Source organism: Hydra vulgaris, chromosome 02, assembly GCF_038396675.1.
Source record: "Hydra vulgaris chromosome 02, alternate assembly HydraT2T_AEP".
NCBI classification, from domain to species: Eukaryota; Metazoa; Cnidaria; class Hydrozoa; order Anthoathecata; family Hydridae; genus Hydra; species Hydra vulgaris.
In genome coordinates, this window is record NC_088921.1 from 248,874 (window position 1) to 270,042 (window position 21,169).

The 21,169-nt window shown below is 27.1% G+C and overlaps 2 protein-coding genes across 3 annotated transcripts; both read left to right on the plus strand.

Annotated features, from left to right (window-relative positions):
• Positions 1-6,526: 6,526 nt before the first annotated feature.
• LOC124812209 (uncharacterized) lies at positions 6,527-7,653 on the plus strand. 2 transcript variants are annotated; one of them, XM_065789786.1, is made up of 3 exons: positions 6,527-6,753; positions 6,849-6,944; positions 7,053-7,653. In XM_065789786.1, exons 1-3 carry the CDS (start codon positions 6,555-6,557, stop codon positions 7,616-7,618), a joined length of 861 nt encoding a protein of 286 aa, XP_065645858.1. In that variant the 5' UTR covers positions 6,527-6,554; the 3' UTR covers positions 7,619-7,653. The 2 variants fall into 2 exon arrangements, with proteins under 2 accessions (XP_065645858.1, XP_065645859.1); XM_065789787.1 differs by having other exon boundaries at positions 6,870-6,944.
• Positions 7,654-7,891: 238 nt separating this feature from the next.
• On the plus strand, positions 7,892-8,942 carry LOC136076314 (uncharacterized). The gene is made up of 4 exons (XM_065789788.1): positions 7,892-8,107; positions 8,246-8,306; positions 8,437-8,605; positions 8,745-8,942. Exons 1-4 carry the CDS (start codon positions 7,907-7,909, stop codon positions 8,863-8,865), a joined length of 552 nt encoding a protein of 183 aa, XP_065645860.1. The 5' UTR covers positions 7,892-7,906; the 3' UTR covers positions 8,866-8,942.
• Positions 8,943-21,169: the final 12,227 nt, after the last annotated feature.

Genomic DNA, 21,169 nt, shown 5'->3' on the forward strand with positions numbered 1-21,169 from the left:
ATATTGAACCTAATATTGAACCTAATATTGAACCTAATATTGAACCTAATATTGAACCTAATATTGAACCTAATACTGAACCTAATATTGAACCTAATATTGAACCAATAATATTGAGAAACATCTGAACATGAATTGCCTTGATAACACTTTTAAATAATGAAAAATAATTAACTATATAGTTGAAAATAAGTTTATAATAGTAATTAACTCCTAATAAATAGGAGTTTTGATTAGTTTTTGAAGGCTTTTAAAATCATAAATTGGTACATTTAAATAATAGAAAGAAAACTCCTTCTGTATGTAGTAGAAAATATTAACTTGCTTTAGTTTAGAGATCATTTATCGAGCAGTGCGTATAATATCAAACAGCAGAAATAACTATATCAACATAAACTTTCGGAGTTCCTCATGGCATGACCGTGAGGTAGTTTTTTTACTTTATTTAAATTTTTTGGAAATGAAACATTTTAATCTTTTTTTTTGTTTATGACTAATTTTTAATATGGCTAAAGACCTGGATTTACAGTAAAACTTTATTTTCAAAAATTGGCATTGACTTTTCATTTACCATTTTTATAAAAAATAACCATGGACTTTTTTATATATTATAAAATTTATATACTATTTAAATATTATAAAAACAACAACATATTTTTAACATAGATAATTTTAATTTTTATAATAAGCTACCTTCTGTAAGCATCAGAGCTCAATAGTAACTCTTCGAAATTGTCATTTATTTATTATGCTTTTGCTATTCATACTAGAAAGTCAAATCAGAAATAATTATCAAAATATATTTATACATTCTCTTAATATTGGACTTTAAAAGTTTTTAAAGTGACTTAAGAATACTTACCCAGTAATGTTAAACACATTTTTAAATTTGAAATTAAAACAGCAGAACCAATTTTGCATAGTTATTTATTTTTATTATTTTATATTACCTAATTAAGACTTAATAGACGATAAAATATATATGGTAGACATATTGCTTGTCTAAATATCATGATTCAAAAGTACGCAAAAAATGATTTTTTTCAATCTTAATTTTCATCAAAAAAAAGACTTTGTTAGTCTAACTATTATTTTTTAATTATTAATCTTCATTTGTTCAACTATTTTAAAATATAAAAATATCCATTGGAAAGAAAAGGCTATTTATAAAATTGGTTGTGTTGTCGAAGTGAGGTTGAAGATGTATCTATTTTGCGTAATTACTGTAATTAATTTTATATTTTGAGGTATTTTACCAAATTAAAATTTATAACTAAAAAAAATTATAGACTACTAAAGTCTTTGGATAAAAATGAATATTAAAAGAAAAGAAAAATTAGTTTTTGAGTACTTTGAAGCATGCTATTTAGACAAGCCTTATGTCCACCATATATATTTTTTCGTTTATAAAATTAAATAACTATGCAAAAATGGTTTCTTTCTTTTATCTAATTTTCAAACCTGAAATTAGTTACTATTGAGCTCTGCTTGATTCTTACAGGGCAGCTCTTCTTGCAAGGCATCTTTTAATCAAATTTGAAATTATGTATTTTAAATATATGTGGTTTTTTTTATAGTATTAAAAAACCTCTTAGTATTTTTATAAATATAGTAGATGAAAGATAAATACCCATTTTTAAAAATAAACTTTTACTGTAAACCCAGGGCTTACAATATTACGAGGTCGCACACATGGCGTTAATTGTCTGGAACTCCGTTTTTAAGTTAGATTCTGAGACTTGATTATTTATTTTTTCAGAAAATTTAGTTTTTTTCTAAAAATTTTAGTTTTTTAACAACACGTTAAAAAACTAATATTTTTAAGAGGGTCACTATAAAGGCTCATGCCCTCACTTTTTTCTCCAGAGCCTTTTTTTATTATGTTAGCAATGAAGGAGATTTTTTTTTTAAATCGAAAAGTCTTCAAAAATTCTGCCCAACTAATGATGACGATAAACAAAGGATCTTTTAATGTAAAAATTTGTTTAAAAAGATCGTGGCTGTTTATTGTCAACTTTCCCAAATCCCGAAGATTAAATTTTAGTTTGACGTAAAAAAATACGAAGTATAAGTAATGATATGAGAGCACACAGCCTGCTTTGAAATAAAGACCACTTTATTTAAGGTATGCATTTTCATAAGTTGAATACAACCATTTCTATCATACTGAACTCTTGTCTTGTTACATCATATGGAGCTTATTTTCTTAGCTGAGAAACTGATGAACCAAAAAAAACCTTAGCAGTTTATTATTTACTTGACTGAAACTTAATTGAGATTTGGTGTTCAAACAAATTGGCGACATTGTTTTAAAATTGTAATATTAACTGCAATTGCTGATAGTTAAGACAAAAGTTAAATTAATATTGATATGCTGTTTATAAGTTTTTTTAAAACTACGCTGTAAAACTTTACCGTGAAATTCAAGGTACTATACCGTGAATAACACGGTATTTCACCGTGAACGCATTTTGCGGTACAATACCGTAATTATTACGGTATTTCGGCCGCGAACACGACTCTTAACTACTTCACGGTATACTACCGTAAAATTTTTAGACAAATTAAGTAAATTGGATTGCCATGTTTTTTTTTAATATTTAGTCTTCGCATTGATTTTTGAATAATTTCTATTTGAAATATTTGTATGTCTAAATAATTCATCCCATAATTTACAAAATAATATTATTTGTTTCAATGTTATTTCTTATTGCACTTGATTTTATGATATAACTTATATGATATCAGCGTGTTTGACATCAAATATAAGATTAAAGATTGAGTATATAAAACGTGTTTGGTATCAAACACGTTGATATCAAACACCTGAAGATATTATTAACTTCAGTTATATCTTACTAAGACATAGCTGAAGTCCATGGTATCTTTAGACTGAAGACTTCAGCCTGAAGATCACAGCTAGGTTATCTAGTTGTGTTTTATATCATACCTTATATCCTTTTAATCCTATAAACATAATAATTCAAATCCTATAAATCCTAATAATTATTATATTATATGTATATATATTTTGTATATATAATTTTATATATATATATATATATATATATATATATATATATATACACATATATACAAACATTATTCCTGATGAACCTACTGATGGTGAAACACAGTGTTGAAGAAATCAAAAATTAGATAATTGTTTTTACTAATTTATTATTGCTCTGTTCTTTTAGAACATTGAGCACTCTGTTTGTAGAATACACTAACATAATTTATATATATATATATATATATATATATATATATATATATATATATATATATATATATATATATATATATAGTTTATAAAAAAGATAATGTCTAAATTGGATTTAAAAGCATGCAACCATTGTGGCAAAAAAATAAAATCTTTGCTGAGTTATATGACTCATTATCAAAGCCATCGCAATTTAGCTAATATTCAGTTTCCTTGCAGCATTCAAAATTGCAGAATTATTTTCAAAACGTATTCAACTTTCAAATTGCATATAAGAAAAGAACACAATAAAAGTATTATCGAAAATAAACCAACAACAGAAATAAATAACATTTTCCAAAGTTTTAAATGTGAAATTGCACTATGTAAAAAAATATGTGCTGGACTATTTCAGTTTATCTTACATCTTAAATTGCATCTTGATTCACTTGACCGCGTTCATTGTCCTTACATGAATTGCAAAAGTTCTTACACTAATCGAAATTCATTTGCATCTCATATAACAAGACGACACAAGCAATGGGATTCAAGTTTTATCATGCCACTGTATGTTGTACATAGCTTAAATTCTTCTAATTTAAACAAGAATAAAGATGTTAACACCCTTGAACAAGAAAGCATTTCATGTGGATCTTTAGAACACTATGAAAATGAAGAGTTTCATGATCGTATTGATGATATTTCTTCTGAAAAATATTTGAAGGATCAAGCTCTCTTTTTTTTAAAATTGCAAGTAAAAAATATATTTCCAGCTTCTTGTGTTCAATCTATTTTTGATGAACTTATGGTAGTTAATAATTCGAGTACTCAATTCTCTGTTCAAAGTCTGACTTCTGCAATCTCGAATCAAAGCAGCGATATCTGTGAAAATATTTTAACTGAATTTTCTAAGTCAGAACAAATAAAGATAAACAGTTTGTACGCTTTAAGTACTAATAAAAAAAGGAAAGCTTATTTTCATAAACACATGAGTTACATATCTCCAATAGAATTTACTTTAGGTTTTGATGCCAATAAAAAATTTAGAACTGTTCATCATGTTCCAATAAAGGACTTGTTAAAAATGATGTACAATAAACACAGCAATGAACCTGGGTTTTGGGTAAAACATGAGGAAAATTTTGGTATATATTCAGACTTACTGAGTGGATCCCTAATTCAAGATATTGCAAAGTCTGATGATAAAATTTTATATCTTATTCTATATCAAGATTCTTTTGAAATTGTCAATCCAATTGGATCAGGAAGAAAAAAACATAATATACTTGCAGTTTACTTAACATTAGCTAATATTCCATCACACAAGAGATATGCATCGGAGCATCTACAGCTGGTACTTATGTGTAAAGATGCAGATTTAAAGTACTTTGGCCTCAGCAAAGTATTTGCACCAATATTTTCTGAATTGGCAGAAATATCTGGTTCTGTTTCTGTTTCTGAAAGTTTATCTATAAAAACAAAACTTCTATGCATACTAGGGGATAATTTAGGGTCACATTCTATAGGAGGCTTTTGTAAAAATTTTACCACAGTTTCACACTTTTGTCGATACTGTTTAGCAACACATGCAGAGTTTGATTTTAACCCTCAATTCTGTGGACTAGATCGAACAGAATCAAGCCATAATAATAGCCTGCTTCAATTAGCTCAGAATAATGGTAACATTTTTGAAGGAATAAAATTTAATTCACCATTTAATGGTTTATGTGGATTTCATGTGTCTACAGGTTTGCCACCATGCTTAGCTCATGATATCTTTGAAGGCGTTGCTTCACGAGATATGTATCTATTTGTTAAATATTTTGTTAATAAGCGATGGTTTTCATTTAACAACATCAACAGAAGAATTAACATGCAGAAATATTTTGAAGGAGATGCCTTGGATAAACCTTGTGAGATAAATAAAACTTCGAGTACTGAAAAGTTAAGTGGTCATGCAGTTCAAAACTGGGTGTTTTTGCGTTTCCCCTTTATATAGGAATTTACATTCTAGATTTTGAAGATCCTGTGTGGTTATTGTATTCAAGACTGAAAGAAATTGTTGAAATTATATGTTCACCTAAAATTGACATTCAACATATTGCTTATCTGCAGGTTTCAATAAATGGTTATTTGTCTTCTCGTAGAGAATTATTCTCTTCTTCTAAACTATTACCAAAACATCATTATTTGTCCCACTATCCACAGTTAATTTTACGTTACGGGCCTCTAATGCGAGTTTTCACTTTAAGGTTTGAACAAAAGCATTCTTACTTTTAAAAATGTGCCAGAAATTTTAACAATTACAAGCATGTATGTAAAACCTTAACAGAAACACACCAGTTGTTGCAATCATACAATAATTCAAGCATACCAAGTTCAAAAATTTATGCGGTCAATTCATTTTCATTCAATGTCAAAAATTTTAGTTCTACCATTTCTGAGGCAATTATAACTACATGTGGACAACTGCCGGATACATTTTCTACCCATATTGTCTATCAAGGTACCCATTACAAAAAAGATTTATTCTTGATTTTTGACTTTACAAAGGATCACGAACTTCTTATTTTTGCAAGAATTTTGTTTCTTTTTTTTGATACACATGGAATTGAGTATGCTCTTATTAATGAGCAGAACACACAATTTGTGCATGAGCTTGGTATGTATGAGGTCTGTGGAGAAAATAATGAGATTCGATGTATAATGATTGCTTCTTTAATAGACTATTTTCCACTGCCATCTTACAAGCACTGCAATCGCTCTTTTATTTCCTTAAAGCACTCTGTGTCATGCTCATCGAATAACTACAGGTTTACATAAATAATTTTTAAAAGTTATATATTTTATTTGGCAATATCATGATAAAAGATTTTATTTGTAAACTATTTTAATTACAGTATTTATGCAGTAAATGTGTGCAGTTTTTTTCAGAAATATTATTTAAAGAACCAGTCATAAGAACCAATCAAAAACAATAGTAGAGAGTATTATAAAAACGTTTTAAGAAAACTTTCTTTTTTAAGAATTTTGCTGCATAATTAATATGTATAATGCCTTACTAAGAATTTTGTTAAATTTTTTAATATTTTGTTTTTTTGCTTAGTATAATTTAAAATGGAAGCAAGTATAATTTTTAATATTTTATATATATATTTTTAATTTAATTTTTTTTTTAATACTACATTTTGTGAATACTATATATATGTTTTTTAAATTTAATTAGTTGTAATCTTTTAAATTTAATAACCATATCAAACTCTGTAAAATTTACTTACAATATAATATGACTTTTATTATGATACTCTTGATATATTCACATGTTATATATGATCTATTTTTTTAGATAATGGAGGTTATTAAAAGTAATATTTTAAGAACACTGCCACATATTGACGGATGTGTTTTAAACCAGGTTGTGAAAAATTTATGGGAAATAGGTGTTGAAAATGAAACAGATCTCTACCTGGTTAAAGTTGATGATTTGGTTTTGCTAAAACCCATCCAACAACGCAAACTCCTTGAATCTTGGGCAAAGGAAAGCTCTGGTAAAAAAGATTTATGATACTCAAAATAAATATGATTTTTATTATCATATACATTTATATATTTTTATTTATAATATTAATAAAATTTTATGCAGAACAATCCCAAAAATCTGTAGATTTTATTGTGGCCACACAATCCAGCATACAAATGGTGCCCACAGTTAAAGTGAAAAATAACTCAACTAATTCGAGTAAGTTATTAAAAAAAGTTGTTAATAAAACATAGTAATTGAAAAAATATTTTGTGTTCTTTATATATTTAATTGCTCTAGTTTAAATATTGTGTCAATTTTGTCTAGTAATGAAGATTAAACATGTAAGTGCTGCTGATTGGTATTTGACATTTGTTTTACCTTGGGCCAAAATGTCTAGAGAGGTACAAGATATATTAGCAGCTGGAGAAAGACCTTTAACAGCACATCGGTGTGCAATTATAAGGATTATTATGAATGATGTCCTTGCTGTTTGCCCAAAGCCATTAAAAAAACATTTAGATGTAATTGCATCTTCTATGGTTGCCAAATATCCTAAATCGTTTAAAGATGAGTATGGTACTACAGTGATTGGTAGCGGTCATGACAGTTTAACGTTACAACTAGTAAACCGTTATGACTATCTGCAGCGGCCAAACCGTGTTCCACCATTAATGAGTGTTTTAAATATGGAATCCCAAAAGGAACAATTATCAGTAGATGTTATAAAAAGAAAAACTGATAGTTATGGTTGCTTGAACCGAGAACCAGTTCTCAGTGTTTCAAACAGTCCTGAAGAACTCAAATACTATTTACAACGAACTGAAATAAATGAAAAGATGTTATTGAATGATTTGTTGATAAAATTCCCCAATTTATTTACAGTAAATTAAATTAATTTTATTTAAAAATAATATGACTTATATTATTAACCAGTAAGTATTAATCTATATTACTACTAATTAGAGATTTTTTTATAGTATTTAATAAGATTTTTGTAGAAGTTTATTTTATTTAGTTTTGGTATATATATATATGTATATATATATATATATATATATATATATATATATATATATATATATATATATATATTTAAATTTTTTTTTTCAATTTAGGTTGATGGTGTGCTACATCACTGTGATTTGTTTTTGGGTGGTGTGAATGCTGGTGAACTTTTGATGAAAGCATTATATGATGAAAAGTTATATTTATTTTTGCATAGTTGTGGAATAGCAAACCTTAACGTAAAGAAGGTGATAAAAAATTTAGATAAAGCAAAACATGAAACTTTGTCAGATTTACCTGTGGCTCCCGGTCTTCTAATGGCTTTGATTAGTTTGTTTAATGAAAAACTTGACGCACTCTTTATGTTTGTGGATGTATGTTAAAGATAGTAATCATTAATTTAAAATATATCCAATACATATTTTCAAGCAATTAATTGTGTTTCACTCATTTTATAATAACATGCAATGTAGTTACTAAAAGATATTTAGTAGTAAAAAAAATATGTTTAGGAGACAATGGATCAAACAGAATTGGTGCCAAGATCAAATTCTCCTCATCTATGTGTTTATGGTATGTTGAATTACAAGTTCTAATATGTTTTAAGATTTTGAAAATAATTTAAAAAAAAAAGGCTTGATCATTTTTATTTATATATATTTAAAATGGATTTTTGTTAGGTCAACTTGCATTCTTTTTTTAGGGAATTCGCTATTTACAGCAAATCGATTCATGCTGGTAATTGATTGCATTGTTGCAGTTGATGGAATGAACAATTTCATCAAGTCATTTTGTTGTTTATTTGCGAGTTTTTATATTTTCAATATACCATATCCAAAAGAAGCTTCATCAATATTAGAATTTTGTCAACGGTATATAATGCTTATATTATGTTTAATTAAATGTGTTTAATTTGTTTAAGGTTTACATAGTATTTGATGTTAATGATATTTATTGATGAGAATGTTTTTAAACGTCAATTGCTTATACATATATTATTGACCGTTCTAGTGCATTTTTCGGCATCAATCCTGAAAAAGGGAGCAAAGCAAGGCGAACGAAGAAGACTACAGCAATAAGCAAAGCTGTGCTGTCAATACTGCAGAAGTTTGCGAAATTTAATAATATTTGAATTTACCACGTTGCTAAACTTTTTAATATAACTTTGAAACAGCAATTTATTATATAGTTATTTATATTTATTTGTAAATTTCAAAAGTTTTACAATGATGTCTTTTATTTTATTTTTGAATTTAATTCATTATTAAACTCCTACTTACCAAATATAACTATTTATATAACGTTATATTGATATGTAAGAGATTTTAAATTTTCGTTTTATTTGAATTTATTTATATTCATTTAATTTATCTGAGTAACTATTTCTATTTAATAACATGTAAGTAATGTAAAACTGAAAAGATTTTTAAAAATATGACGTGTTTTTGTTGCCATTAGCATATAAACAAACATATATGTTAATAGATATTTATAATTGAAGATACAGTTAAAAAAAATGCAATTGAAATACAATTGAAATAAATGAAAAAATAAGACAAAATGAAACAGGCAAAACATTTTTGAAAATAGTAAAAATATATTTTGATTTAAGTTGTACAAAAAATATTTTACAACAAATGAGCGAGGCATTTCTGTAAATTAATCACGGTACTATACCGTAATTCACGCTGTTTCATTACAGAATAATCACGGTATTCTACCGTAAAATAACGGCGTTTTACCGAGATTTCTTCACGGTGTTTTACCGTAAAATAATCACGGTACAATACCGGCACTTATGGTTAACGGTATAGTACCGTGATTTTCACGGTAAAGTTTTACAGTGTATCCTCCAGCATTTTATTTCGTAATTACTCTATCTTTACACGATGTTATCATTTTGAAAACTTTGATTTTGTATCCGTTAAATAATTGTATTTACATCAAAATAATGTGTTATTGTACATTAGTGATATATAGTGATATATGGAATAAACATTTGCAAAGTATTGTACATCAGTAATATATTATGGCAATTGTAATATTAAGAAGTTATATTTACAAAAGTAGCATAAAGTAAACGGCCTTTATTTGAACTGAATTCCTGAATTTACTTTTCTTTGATTAACATCATTTTTTAAAAGCTCATAAAAACATGTTAAGCATTAGGAGTTCAACTAAAAAGTTAAATTATTTGTAACAATTTTTTTTATTGTTTTATAAATATAGATTAAGATACTAAGCTATTGGTTTGAATTTCCGAACATTCATTAAAACATCATGTTTTTTTTTATCATAGGCGGGCTGATCACTTGTCCTGCACGATAGTTGACAACGATTGCTCTTCCCGAGTAGCCCTTTCTTCTGAATTATGCCCTTCTTATTCGAATTTTTCCCTTCCCTTATCAAGGCCCCAGTCCGCCCCTGTATTTTATTGATATGCAAACTAGTGTTTTTCTTTTAGAAGTAGCATATGAAACTTTTATGATCATAAAAACGTTATAATTATTTCAAAGAATTAGCAATATCATTTTTGACAGTTTTCATGTTGGAAATTCTCTATTAAATAAACCTACATTTTCATTTCGAATAAATTAATACCTTTATTAAAATTTAACTTTTCCAAATAAACATTGATCAATTTAAAACAAAATTATTAATAGACATTCGTTTTAAAATAGTTCCGAGTAATTCCACGTCAAAACAACCAATTTTTTTTTTAAATGCAACCCTATGTCCTTAGATTTTTTTTATATTTTTACCATAGTTAGTACATTATAAAATAAGATAAATCCCAAAATTTCAAGGTCTAACTCCCAACGGTTCGTGAGTAATGGTTGTTTTAATTTTGGCTACTATTATTGTTTTGGTCATTTTCCGCCATTTTTAAATTTACATTTCTCCTTATAAAACCAAGTCTATAAACATTTGAGTTCTAAAAATAAGTGACTTAGTTAATTTCTAGGTGAGGAATTTGAATATATAAATAAAAAACTCATTTTATAATTAAAAAGTACCTAAATATCAATTATAAATATTAAAATAGTGGACACCTGCCCCAGTAAAATTTTTAGGTGTGCAGTAAATTTTTTAAGCCTAAAATTTCAAATTAGATCATTGTATGTTTGAAGAAAATTGTGTGAAAAAATCATTTCTGCCAAATACATAGTTTAAAAATTACATAAAAAATGTTACAAAAAAAGCAAATATAGCATATTTCGCTTATCGTAGTATTTAAAATAAATAAAAATGATGCATACTTGAATTGATATACAATCTTTTATAATATATCCATTAAAAATTATTGATTTACAAATATATACTTATTAATTTTGTTAAAATCTTTTTTTGAAAGTTCATATTTGTCTGATATTATTGTTGGTGCACTTATTAATGTTATTACATTGGTGATTGGTATCCAACAAAAATTATTCCTTTTCGGCCAGAAAAACTGTTCAGATGGACCGTGTGGATGCATAAACTTTATTTTTATATCATTATATTCTTCATCTTTTTCTTCAACTACTGCAATTCACCAAAACAAGTTATATGTACATGCGTAATATTTGTATTTCTGCATTAGCTCAAAATTTATTAAACTTAAATTTTGGTAGTTTGATTTTTTAGTTATCTTAATAGATTTTGGATTTATATTGTTACTAGTTTTTTTAAATAATATAGATGCTTTCGAAACTGGTATGCAATGGTGAAATCCTCGACTTCCTGGTATTGTTTTTCCTTTCTCAAATCGTTTGTTTTATGTAGCTCTAACATTAACCAATCAATTTTAAAGAACTTTATTGTGAGCGTTTTTTGAATGCAAAATTCAAACGTTGCATCGATTGTTAGTATTTGATTTTTCTTTGGACGTTTTTTTGCTGTTGTTCGTTTTACTGTATCACCTATTGCATCACAAGAATATTTGCCATGACTGGTTGCAAAAAATATCCATTCAGCTAAAAAATCTTCTGAGTGATGGCATAGATTTTGAAAATTTTCATACTGTCCTCCACATCCTTCAGAAAAGTAATACAATTTGAGAATTAAAGAAGGGTTTCTTTGATATAATTACATAAAAAATATTTTAAATCAAATTACCTTTCATTTTTTTTTTATGCACTTTATAAACATTACAAAAATTGCCATTTTTCTTTTCAAATCTTTTTCCAAAGTAGTGAAAATGGTGATTACAAATGCTGAATAGTTCTTCACATGCACGCAACTCAGATCTACATAAAATGTTTTGACGAGTATCAGTGTCTAGGTCATGTAGTAAAAAAATCTCTTTATTTCTAGAATATGAGGTTTTATGGCATTCTGACTTCAAAACTTTACCAATATCACATGAAATCATTTTGATAATGAATTAAAAAATGTTATAATTGCAAATTTAAAAATGCACAAGTATTAATTACATTATTTATGTAGAACTAATTGCAACATTTAAATTAGATGAATATGTCTAAATTCAGCAATTAAACTTATTTTTTCAGTAATTAAACTGATAATTGGAAAAGAAAAGGAACCAAAGAACAAAAAGGAAACAAAAAATACATTAAAAAAACTTTCATAACTTGAGAACCACTTAGATTTAGATTTAGGTAGGAATTAACATTTTTTCCTAAAGTACTTTGGCAAAAATTGAAAAAAAAATCAGAGAATTTAGGGTTGTATGGCCTGGTTGTTTTGAAATGGAATTACTCTTAGGAAAAGAAATAAAAATTGCACGTTTAATTCAGGAGCGGATCCACGATTTTTTAGTGTTTGAGTTAAATAACTTCCAGGTAAGTTCTATATTCCAAACCTTTGAATGTTCATACTTATGTCATTTAAAGATGTTTTGCAAAAATTTGCGCCGCAAAGAACTTGGGAACAAAAATACCCTAAAAATTAGAAAACTAAAACGTGGGGGAAATAAATTTTTTGAAATATGAATTCTAATATCCTAATCTAGGTAGAAATTTCTTTAAGGTAAAAAAATTTCATTGAAAATAATGATTTGTTTAGAAATCATACCTAATTAAATAACCCCCCTCGTTTTGAGGGGGTTGTAAACTTTACATGGTTATACCTTCTTAATACCAAATGATTTTTTGACAAAATTTTAAAAATATGTACAATTTTTAGTCTTATTTAAGTAAGTAATTTTTCTGTTTGGAAAAATTAATTCCCTTCACGTTTGGGCGGATGATTTCTACTTTTTAGGGTATTTTTGTTCCCAGGCTCTTCGTAGCGCAATTTTTTGCAAACATCCTTAAATGACATAAGTATGAACATTCAAAGGTTTGGAGTATAGAACTTAGCTGGAAGTTATTTAACTCAAACACCAAAAAATCGTGGTCCGCCCCTGCAATTATATATACATTTTTAGTACAAAAGTAAAATATTTACAGAACTATGTATTTGGCATAAATGATTTTTTCACACAATGTTCTTCAAACATACAATGACCTAATTTGAAATTTTAGGCTAAAAAAATTTACCGCACGCCTAAAAATTTTACAGTGGCAGGTGTCCATTATTTTAACATTTATAATTGATATTTAGATACTTTTTAATTATAAAATGAGTTTTTTATTTATATATTTAAATTCCTCATCTTGAGATTAACTAAGTCACTTATTTTTAGAATTCACACGTTTAAAGGCATGGTTTTATAAAGAGAAATGTAAAATTAAAAATGGCGGAAAATGACCAAAACAATAATAGTAGCCAAAATTAAAACAACCATTACTCACGAACCGTTGGGAGTTAGACCTTGAAATTTTGGGATTTATCTTATTTTATAATGTACTAACTATGGTAAAAATATAAAAAAAATCCAAAGACATAGGGTTACATGGCCTGGTTGTTTTGACATGGAATTACTCTTCCAGTACATAAAAACTACACTAATGATCTTCTAAAATCAAATATCATATTTTCAAGCTTTGCTATTTATTCGCGTAAGTTGTGAACAAATTGCTAAACTTGCTTAGCTATTTGCGTAAAATTTAAAATATTTGGTACCAATGTATATATTGTTGCCGAAATAAAATCGTTCCTATTACGGCTCTACTAACTATCAATTTAAAAAATCGGAACGATTTCTCAAAAACTTGAACTATTTCTTCAGGAACTATTTTCTAGAAACAGGAACGATTTCTTATAAAATAGGAACGATTTCTTACGGGCACAAATCTTAATAACAAAATCTTCTTTTTAATCATTGCAATTTAAGTATTAAAAAAACAAGTACAATATAAAAAAATAATCATTAAAAAATATGTATGCGTTTAAAATAAAAAAATTTGGTAAATAATAAATTTCAAACAAAAGAAAAAAATACCAAACACATTGGAACGTTGAGATTGTTGCTGCATAAGATTTTGTTTTAGTCATGGTTTAATAATTATCAAAGTGTATTTAGTACTGGTTTTTGTAACTCAGTATATACTTATTTATCGATGCCTTATTTTTTTTTTAAGGTTGTCGTTTGTATGTCATTAATAATTTGCTCAGATTCAAAGAGACGATGACCTGATATTTTATTTTTATTGTTTAGCGGAAAGAAATTGTTAAAAATATTTTTTTAAAGTTGTTTTCAAATCTACTTTTAAAAAACATAAAACTTAAAGCTTCATTTACGATGATATTTTAATTTGGGGATGTCCATTAATATTGTCGACAAAATAGGGGAGGAGGAGGTCAGAAACGTTTTGACAATTATTGACAGGGGAGGTCAAGAAAAGTTGACGTTTACAATAATAATTTTTTAAATAAATTTATTTACTTAAAAAAAGGACAATTAGGCAGCGTTTGTAGTTGTTTATAGCGTAGCATTTGTATTGGGGGTAGCGGTGTAATAAAATAAAGGTGATAAAGTTGTTTGATATCATCTAAGTTGTATTTTATGTGGCCTTTCTTTTAATGTACTTTTTATAAAGTTTATTAAATTGGGCACCTTAATTTGATTTAATAATAAAGACAAATAAGATAATTACTCTTGAATAAAAAAAATGTCATTATATTGAGTCGATTTAAAACCTCGTGGTCTCTTAGCGCACTGTGAAATTACTTTGCGACATTTTTCTGATGTGTCTTTTTTTTTTTTTTTTTTGTAGTTTTTATCCATTTTTTTAAACAAAAAGAAAAAATGAAAAAACTTTCAATCCTCCTCATAACCAATACTGCGCAATCTTAAAATTTATTTATTATTTATTAATTATTGGAAATTATCAAACTAACATTTAATTAAATAAATTAGTCGTTAATAGTTTTCAGGATTTTGTTATTTATAAGTATAAACCGCAAATTGTAATTGATTGAGCTCGATTATTTTTTTTTTACCTGAGTTGGTTACTATTTTCTACCTGAATACATCGTAAATATTCTGAACTTTTTTAAGAAAGGATATACTTGAAAAACAAACGTTAAATTAGTTATAATTCGAGAGTTATACCTGTTTTTAAATCCTGTACATTTACGACCAATTTCAAATCTTCTTTGTTTCTCGAAAATATTAGAGCGAATTATGTATACTCAACTCTTTGGTTGCCCAAATGTATATAAAATAGTGAGCAAGGAGTTTTTAAATTTAACGGAATAGTTTAAGAAAAATAAACTTGGATACAAATAAAACAAAATACATTTTTTAAATAGATTAAAACTATGCTAATATCTTTTCGTGCAGCTCTGCAATGTATTTAAGATTAAAATTGTTCTAAGTAGACAAAGACGTTGCTGTCAGAATTATTTCGAATACAGGTTCACCCATTTTAAAGATCTATTCTAAAATAATATCTAAATGTTTTTCAACTAAACATTTATCAAATCCTTATTTTTATGTATTATCTTGGAAAGAAAAAAAATAACAATGTAGGAGAGACATGGGCATGATGATCTTAACAATTTATGTTTTTTACTAATTTATTTTTAGGCATAAAAACTAATTTTAAGTGAACATCTTAAATTAGTCCTTAGTGGTATTAAATATATTAGCATTTACTTATTCAAATAAAAAAGATTAAAGTTAATCTTATTTTTTCATAACCTTAACTTAACATCTTGACTTTGGCCTGGGAAAAGAATTAAATAGTCTATTAGTTGGATTTTTTTTTCAACTATATTTAGGTGCCCCAAGACGTCCTTACGGTCTTCACGCCTCTTTCCTAACCAATGTCGCAAAACTTGCTCAGAGGTGGCAAGTTTTGCCACCTCAGGCAAATACCTCTGGGAATTACAGTTGATTTTAGAAACACCTCAAGCCACTGACTTGTGGTGTTTCTAAAATTATTTTCGTCATTAAAAACCTGTATTTTCTGGTTTATTTCTGCATATCTGATCATCCGCTATATATATTTAGTAGTTTATATATGATACTTTAATCAAGTCTTGATGCCAAATGTTTTTTTTAAATTTAGGATTAAAAACAACTTCAGGAATATCTTGAAAAAAATTGATTAAATTTAAAAAAAAAGAATTTAGCGAAATCTCGGTGATTATGAAAAAATAGCTGTTTAGTTTATAGTGATCTAAGTGAAAATGATGTCAAACCAATAAATCAGAAGATACGCGCCATTATCTTAGAGTTATTTTTCAAATCGGATGTGTCAAACTGCCATCTAATCGAATGGTATTGTACAAATGGTAAAAATCTACTCTAGTAAGGCAACTCTCGACAAATATTTTTAGGTTAAACGGGAGCTATTGTTATAGATTTAATGGAAAAGGTTATCACCTGTACGTCATTAACTTCTAAAATTTCTTTGAATTAACAAAGAACATGATAAATCACGTTAAGAACTGACTGAAAGTTAAATCCAAAAGAATGAGCAAAAGCTAAACTGAGAAACAGGGAGAGCTGAGAACTGAGAAATGAAAACTGAGAAACTGAGAAACAAGGAGACGTTATAAGCAGAAGCAGAGAGAGTGAAGTGGTTGCTAAATGAAAAGACAAAAGAGACAAGACAAAAAAAAAAAACGCCTTCTTACTACGAGTATACTCGTAGTTGGCAAATAAAAGACGCCGACTTACTTAGAGTATACTCATAGTTTGCAGCAAACAGATTAAGGGTTACAGCCGTTTTAAAATTTAAAAAATTTTTTAAACTATTGACGTGTGCGTATCTGAACATAGCGCCTTTTCCTAATATCGGAATAGTTTATAGAACTTAAGAAAAGTTCAGTTTCCGTCATATTCAGCAAAAAATCAGATACTCTTTTAGTTTTATGCCTGAAATTAGACACCAATGAATGAACTTCTACCTAACTTTTTTAATTTTTTTTTTAATTATTTATTTTTAATCCTACTACTTTAATGCACCTAATTATCTTCGAAGTCACCTGAGTTATTAACTTTAATACATGGCATGAAATTGTTGAAATATATCAGAATTTTTGTTATGCCATTATATCATAACTTCGATTTAATCATAAGAAATTTTAATTCTCTAATTCTAAAATAAAAATAACATTAAAAAATAACGTAAAAAAAAAATAGAGGTAGATTTTTTTAAGTTTTTTTTCTAAAAAAGAACAAAAATTTTTTTTTGGCTTCACTAGAAATTTCTATACAATATACATGCCACTAATTTTACTTGAGCATTATTTTTTTATTCTTAATTTAATTTTGTCAAAATATTTATCAAATTTATATCGAAATTTATTAGATAGATTTAATTATATCGACAAAATTTAGAACAAATACGGGAATCTTTTTTTATATATGAATCTAATTTTTTAGGAATGAATTTTGATGAAAATCTATCATGGATACAACATATAAAATCCATTGAAAAAAAAATCTCGAAAACATTGGCGTAATCTTTAGAGCAAAGACATTTTTAAATGTTAGGTCCTTAAAAAATTTAATTATTTTTTTATAAATAGTTATCTAACCTACAACAATATCGTATAGGCAAGTACAAATCACACTAGGTCAAGAAAACTGTATTGAAAGAAAAAACATGCAGTTAGAATTGTATTTGGAGCTGGTAAAGCTGTTCCTTGTGAACTTCTTTCACGTTGACTTGATGCCTTAAATATTCACAAACTTAACATCCATCTAGTTTTACAGTTTATGTATAAACAAAATGCGCACGGTCTCCAAAAAATTTTAAAACTTATTTTGAAAAAATACACCATAAGTGTTCTACAAGTTTTTCCATAAATAAAACATTGTTGTTCCTAAATCTTATTCAAAACTGAGTTCTTATTCGATTCAGAATCGCGGGCCATTTTTGTGGAAAAGTTTTTCGCAATAATAATGCCTTCTTCTTGCTCTGGTCATTAATTTTATTTGTAAACTTATGTAGGTTGTAAAATTTTTTCAACGGCAAAATATAATGTTCAAAAAAAATCTAGTAAGACCTAGTTTGAAATTACCTATAGCATTATACCCACCTCTGGGCAAGTTTGGCGATATCGGATAGCAAGGAGATGTGAACTTTCTTCTAAATACTCTTCCGCGATAAGTAAGGACTTCTTGGGGCATCTAAAAATAAAATAAATAAATAAAAAGTAAACAGTAGCAAGAGATGCATTGGGTGGGGAAAATCCCCAAGCCTTGTTACTACTGTTTACTTTTTATTTATTTTTAGATAATTTTAGAAACACCACAAGTCAGTGGCTTGAGGTGTTTCTAAAATCAACTGTAATTCCCAGAGGTATTTGCCTGAGGTGGCAAAACTTGCCACCTCTGGGCAAGTTTTGCGACATTGGTTAGGAAAGAGGCGTGAAGACCGTAAGGACGTCTTGGGGCACCTAAATATAGTTGAAAAAAAAAATCCAACTAACAGACTATTTAATTCTTTTCCCAGGCCAAAGTCAAGATGTTAAGTTAAGGTTATGAAAAAATAAGATTAACTTTAATCTTTTTTATATGAATAAGTAAATGCTAATATATTTAATACCACTAAGGACTAATCTAAGATGTTCACTTAAAATTAGTTTTTATGCCTAAAAATAAATTAGTAAAAAACATAAATTGTTAAGATCATCATGCCCATGTCTCTCCTACATTGTTATTTTTTTTCTTTCCAAGATAATACATAAAAATAAGGATTTGATAAATGTTTAGTTGAAAAACATTTAGATATTATTTTAGAATAGATCTTTAAAATGGGTGAACCTGTATTCGAAATAATTCTGACAGCAACGTCTTTGTCTACTTAGAACAATTTTAATCTTAAATACATTGCAGAGCTGCACGAAGAGATATTAGCATAGTTTTAATCTATTTAAAAAATGTATTTTCTTTTATTTGTATCCAAGTTTATTTTTCTTAAACTATTCCGTTAGATTTAAAAACTCCTTGCTCACTATTTTATATACATTTGGGCAACCAAAGAGTTGAGTATACATAATTCGCTCTAATATTTTCGAGAAACAAAGGAGATTTGAAATTGGTCGTAAATGTACAGGATTTAAAAACAGGTATAACTCTCGAATTATAACTAATTTAACGTTTGTTTTTCAAGTATATCCTTTCTTAAAAAAGTTTAGAATATTTACGATGTATTCAGGTAGAAAATAGTAACCAACTCAGGTAAAAAAAAAATAATCGAGCTCAATCAATTTCAATTTGCGGTTTATACTTATAAATAACAAAATCCTGAAAACTATTAACGACTAATTTATTTAATTTAATGTTAGTTTGATAATTTCCAATAATTAATAAATAATAAATAAATTTTAAGATTGCGCAGTATTGGTTATGAGGAGGATTGAAAGTTTTTTCATTTTTTCTTTTTGTTTAAAAAAATGGATAAAACTACAAAAAAAAAAAAAAAAAGACACATCAGAAAAATGTCGCAAAGTAATTTCACAGTGCGCTAAGAGATCACGAGGTTTTAAATCGACTCAATATAATGGCATTTTTTTTATTCAAGAGTAATTATCTTATTTGTCTTTATTATTAAATCAAATTAAGGTGCCCAATTCAATAAACTTTATAAAAAGTACATTAAAAGAAAGGCCACATAAAATACAACTTAGATGATATCAAACAACTTTATCACCTTTATTTTATTACACCGCTACCCCCAATACAAATGCTACGCTATAAACAACTACAAACGCTGCCTAATTGTCCTTTTTTTAAGTAAATAAATTTATTTAAAAAATTATTATCGTAAACGTCAACTTTTCTTGACCTCCCCTGTCAATAATTGTCAAAACGTTTCTGACCTCCTCCTCCCCTATTTTGTCGACAATATTAATGGACATCCCCAAATTAAAATATCATCGTAAATGAAGCTTTAAGTTTTATGTTTTTTAAAAGTAGATTTGAAAACAACTTTAAAAAAATATTTTTAACAATTTCTTTCCGCTAAACAATAAAAATAAAATATCAGGTCATCGTCTCTTTGAATCTGAGCAAATTATTAATGACATACAAACGACAACCTTAAAAAAAAATAAGGTATTGATAAATAAGTATATACTGAGTTACAAAAACCAGTACTAAATACACTTTGATAATTATTAAACCATGACTAAAACAAAATCTTATGCAGCAACAATCTCAACGTTCCAATGTGTTTGGTATTTTTTTCTTTTGTTTGAAATTTATTATTTACCAAATTTTTTTATTTTAAACGCATACATATTTTTTAATGATTATTTTTTTATATTGTACTTGTTTTTTTAATACTTAAATTGCAATGATTAAAAAGAAGATTTTGTTATTAAGATTTGTGCCCGTAAGAAACCGTTCCTATTTTATAAGAAATCGTTCCTGTTTCTAGAAAATAGTTCCTGAAGAAATAGTTCAAGTTTTTGAGAAATCGTTCCGATTTTTTAAATTGATAGTTAGTAGAGCCGTAATAGGAACGATTTTATTTCGGCAACAATATATACATTGGTACCAAATATTTTAAATTTTACGCAAATAGCTAAGCAGGTTTAGCAATTTGTTCACAACTTACGCGAATAAATAGCAAAGCTTGAAAATATGATATTTGATTTTAGAAGATCATTAGTGTAGTTTTTATGTACTGGAACTATTTTAAAACGAATGTCTATTAATAATTTTGTTTTAAATTGATCAATGTTTATTTGGAAAAGTTAAATTTTAATAAAGGTATTAATTTATTCGAAATGAAAATGTAGGTTTATTTAATAGAGAATTTCCAACATGAAAACTGTCAAAAATGATATTGCTAATTCTTTGAAATAATTATAACGTTTTTATGATCATAAAAGTTTCATATGCTACTTCTAAAAGAAAAACACTAGTTTGCATATCAATAAAATACAGGGGCGGACTGGGGCCTTGATAAGGGAAGGGAAAAATTCGAATAAGAAGGGCATAATTCAGAAGAAAGGGCTACTCGGGAAGAGCAATCGTTGTCAACTATCGTGCAGGACAAGGCAAGGGCCGGGGATTTTCCGTTTTTCCCAAGTGATCAGCCCGCCTATGATAAAAAAAACATGATGTTTTAATGAATGTTCGG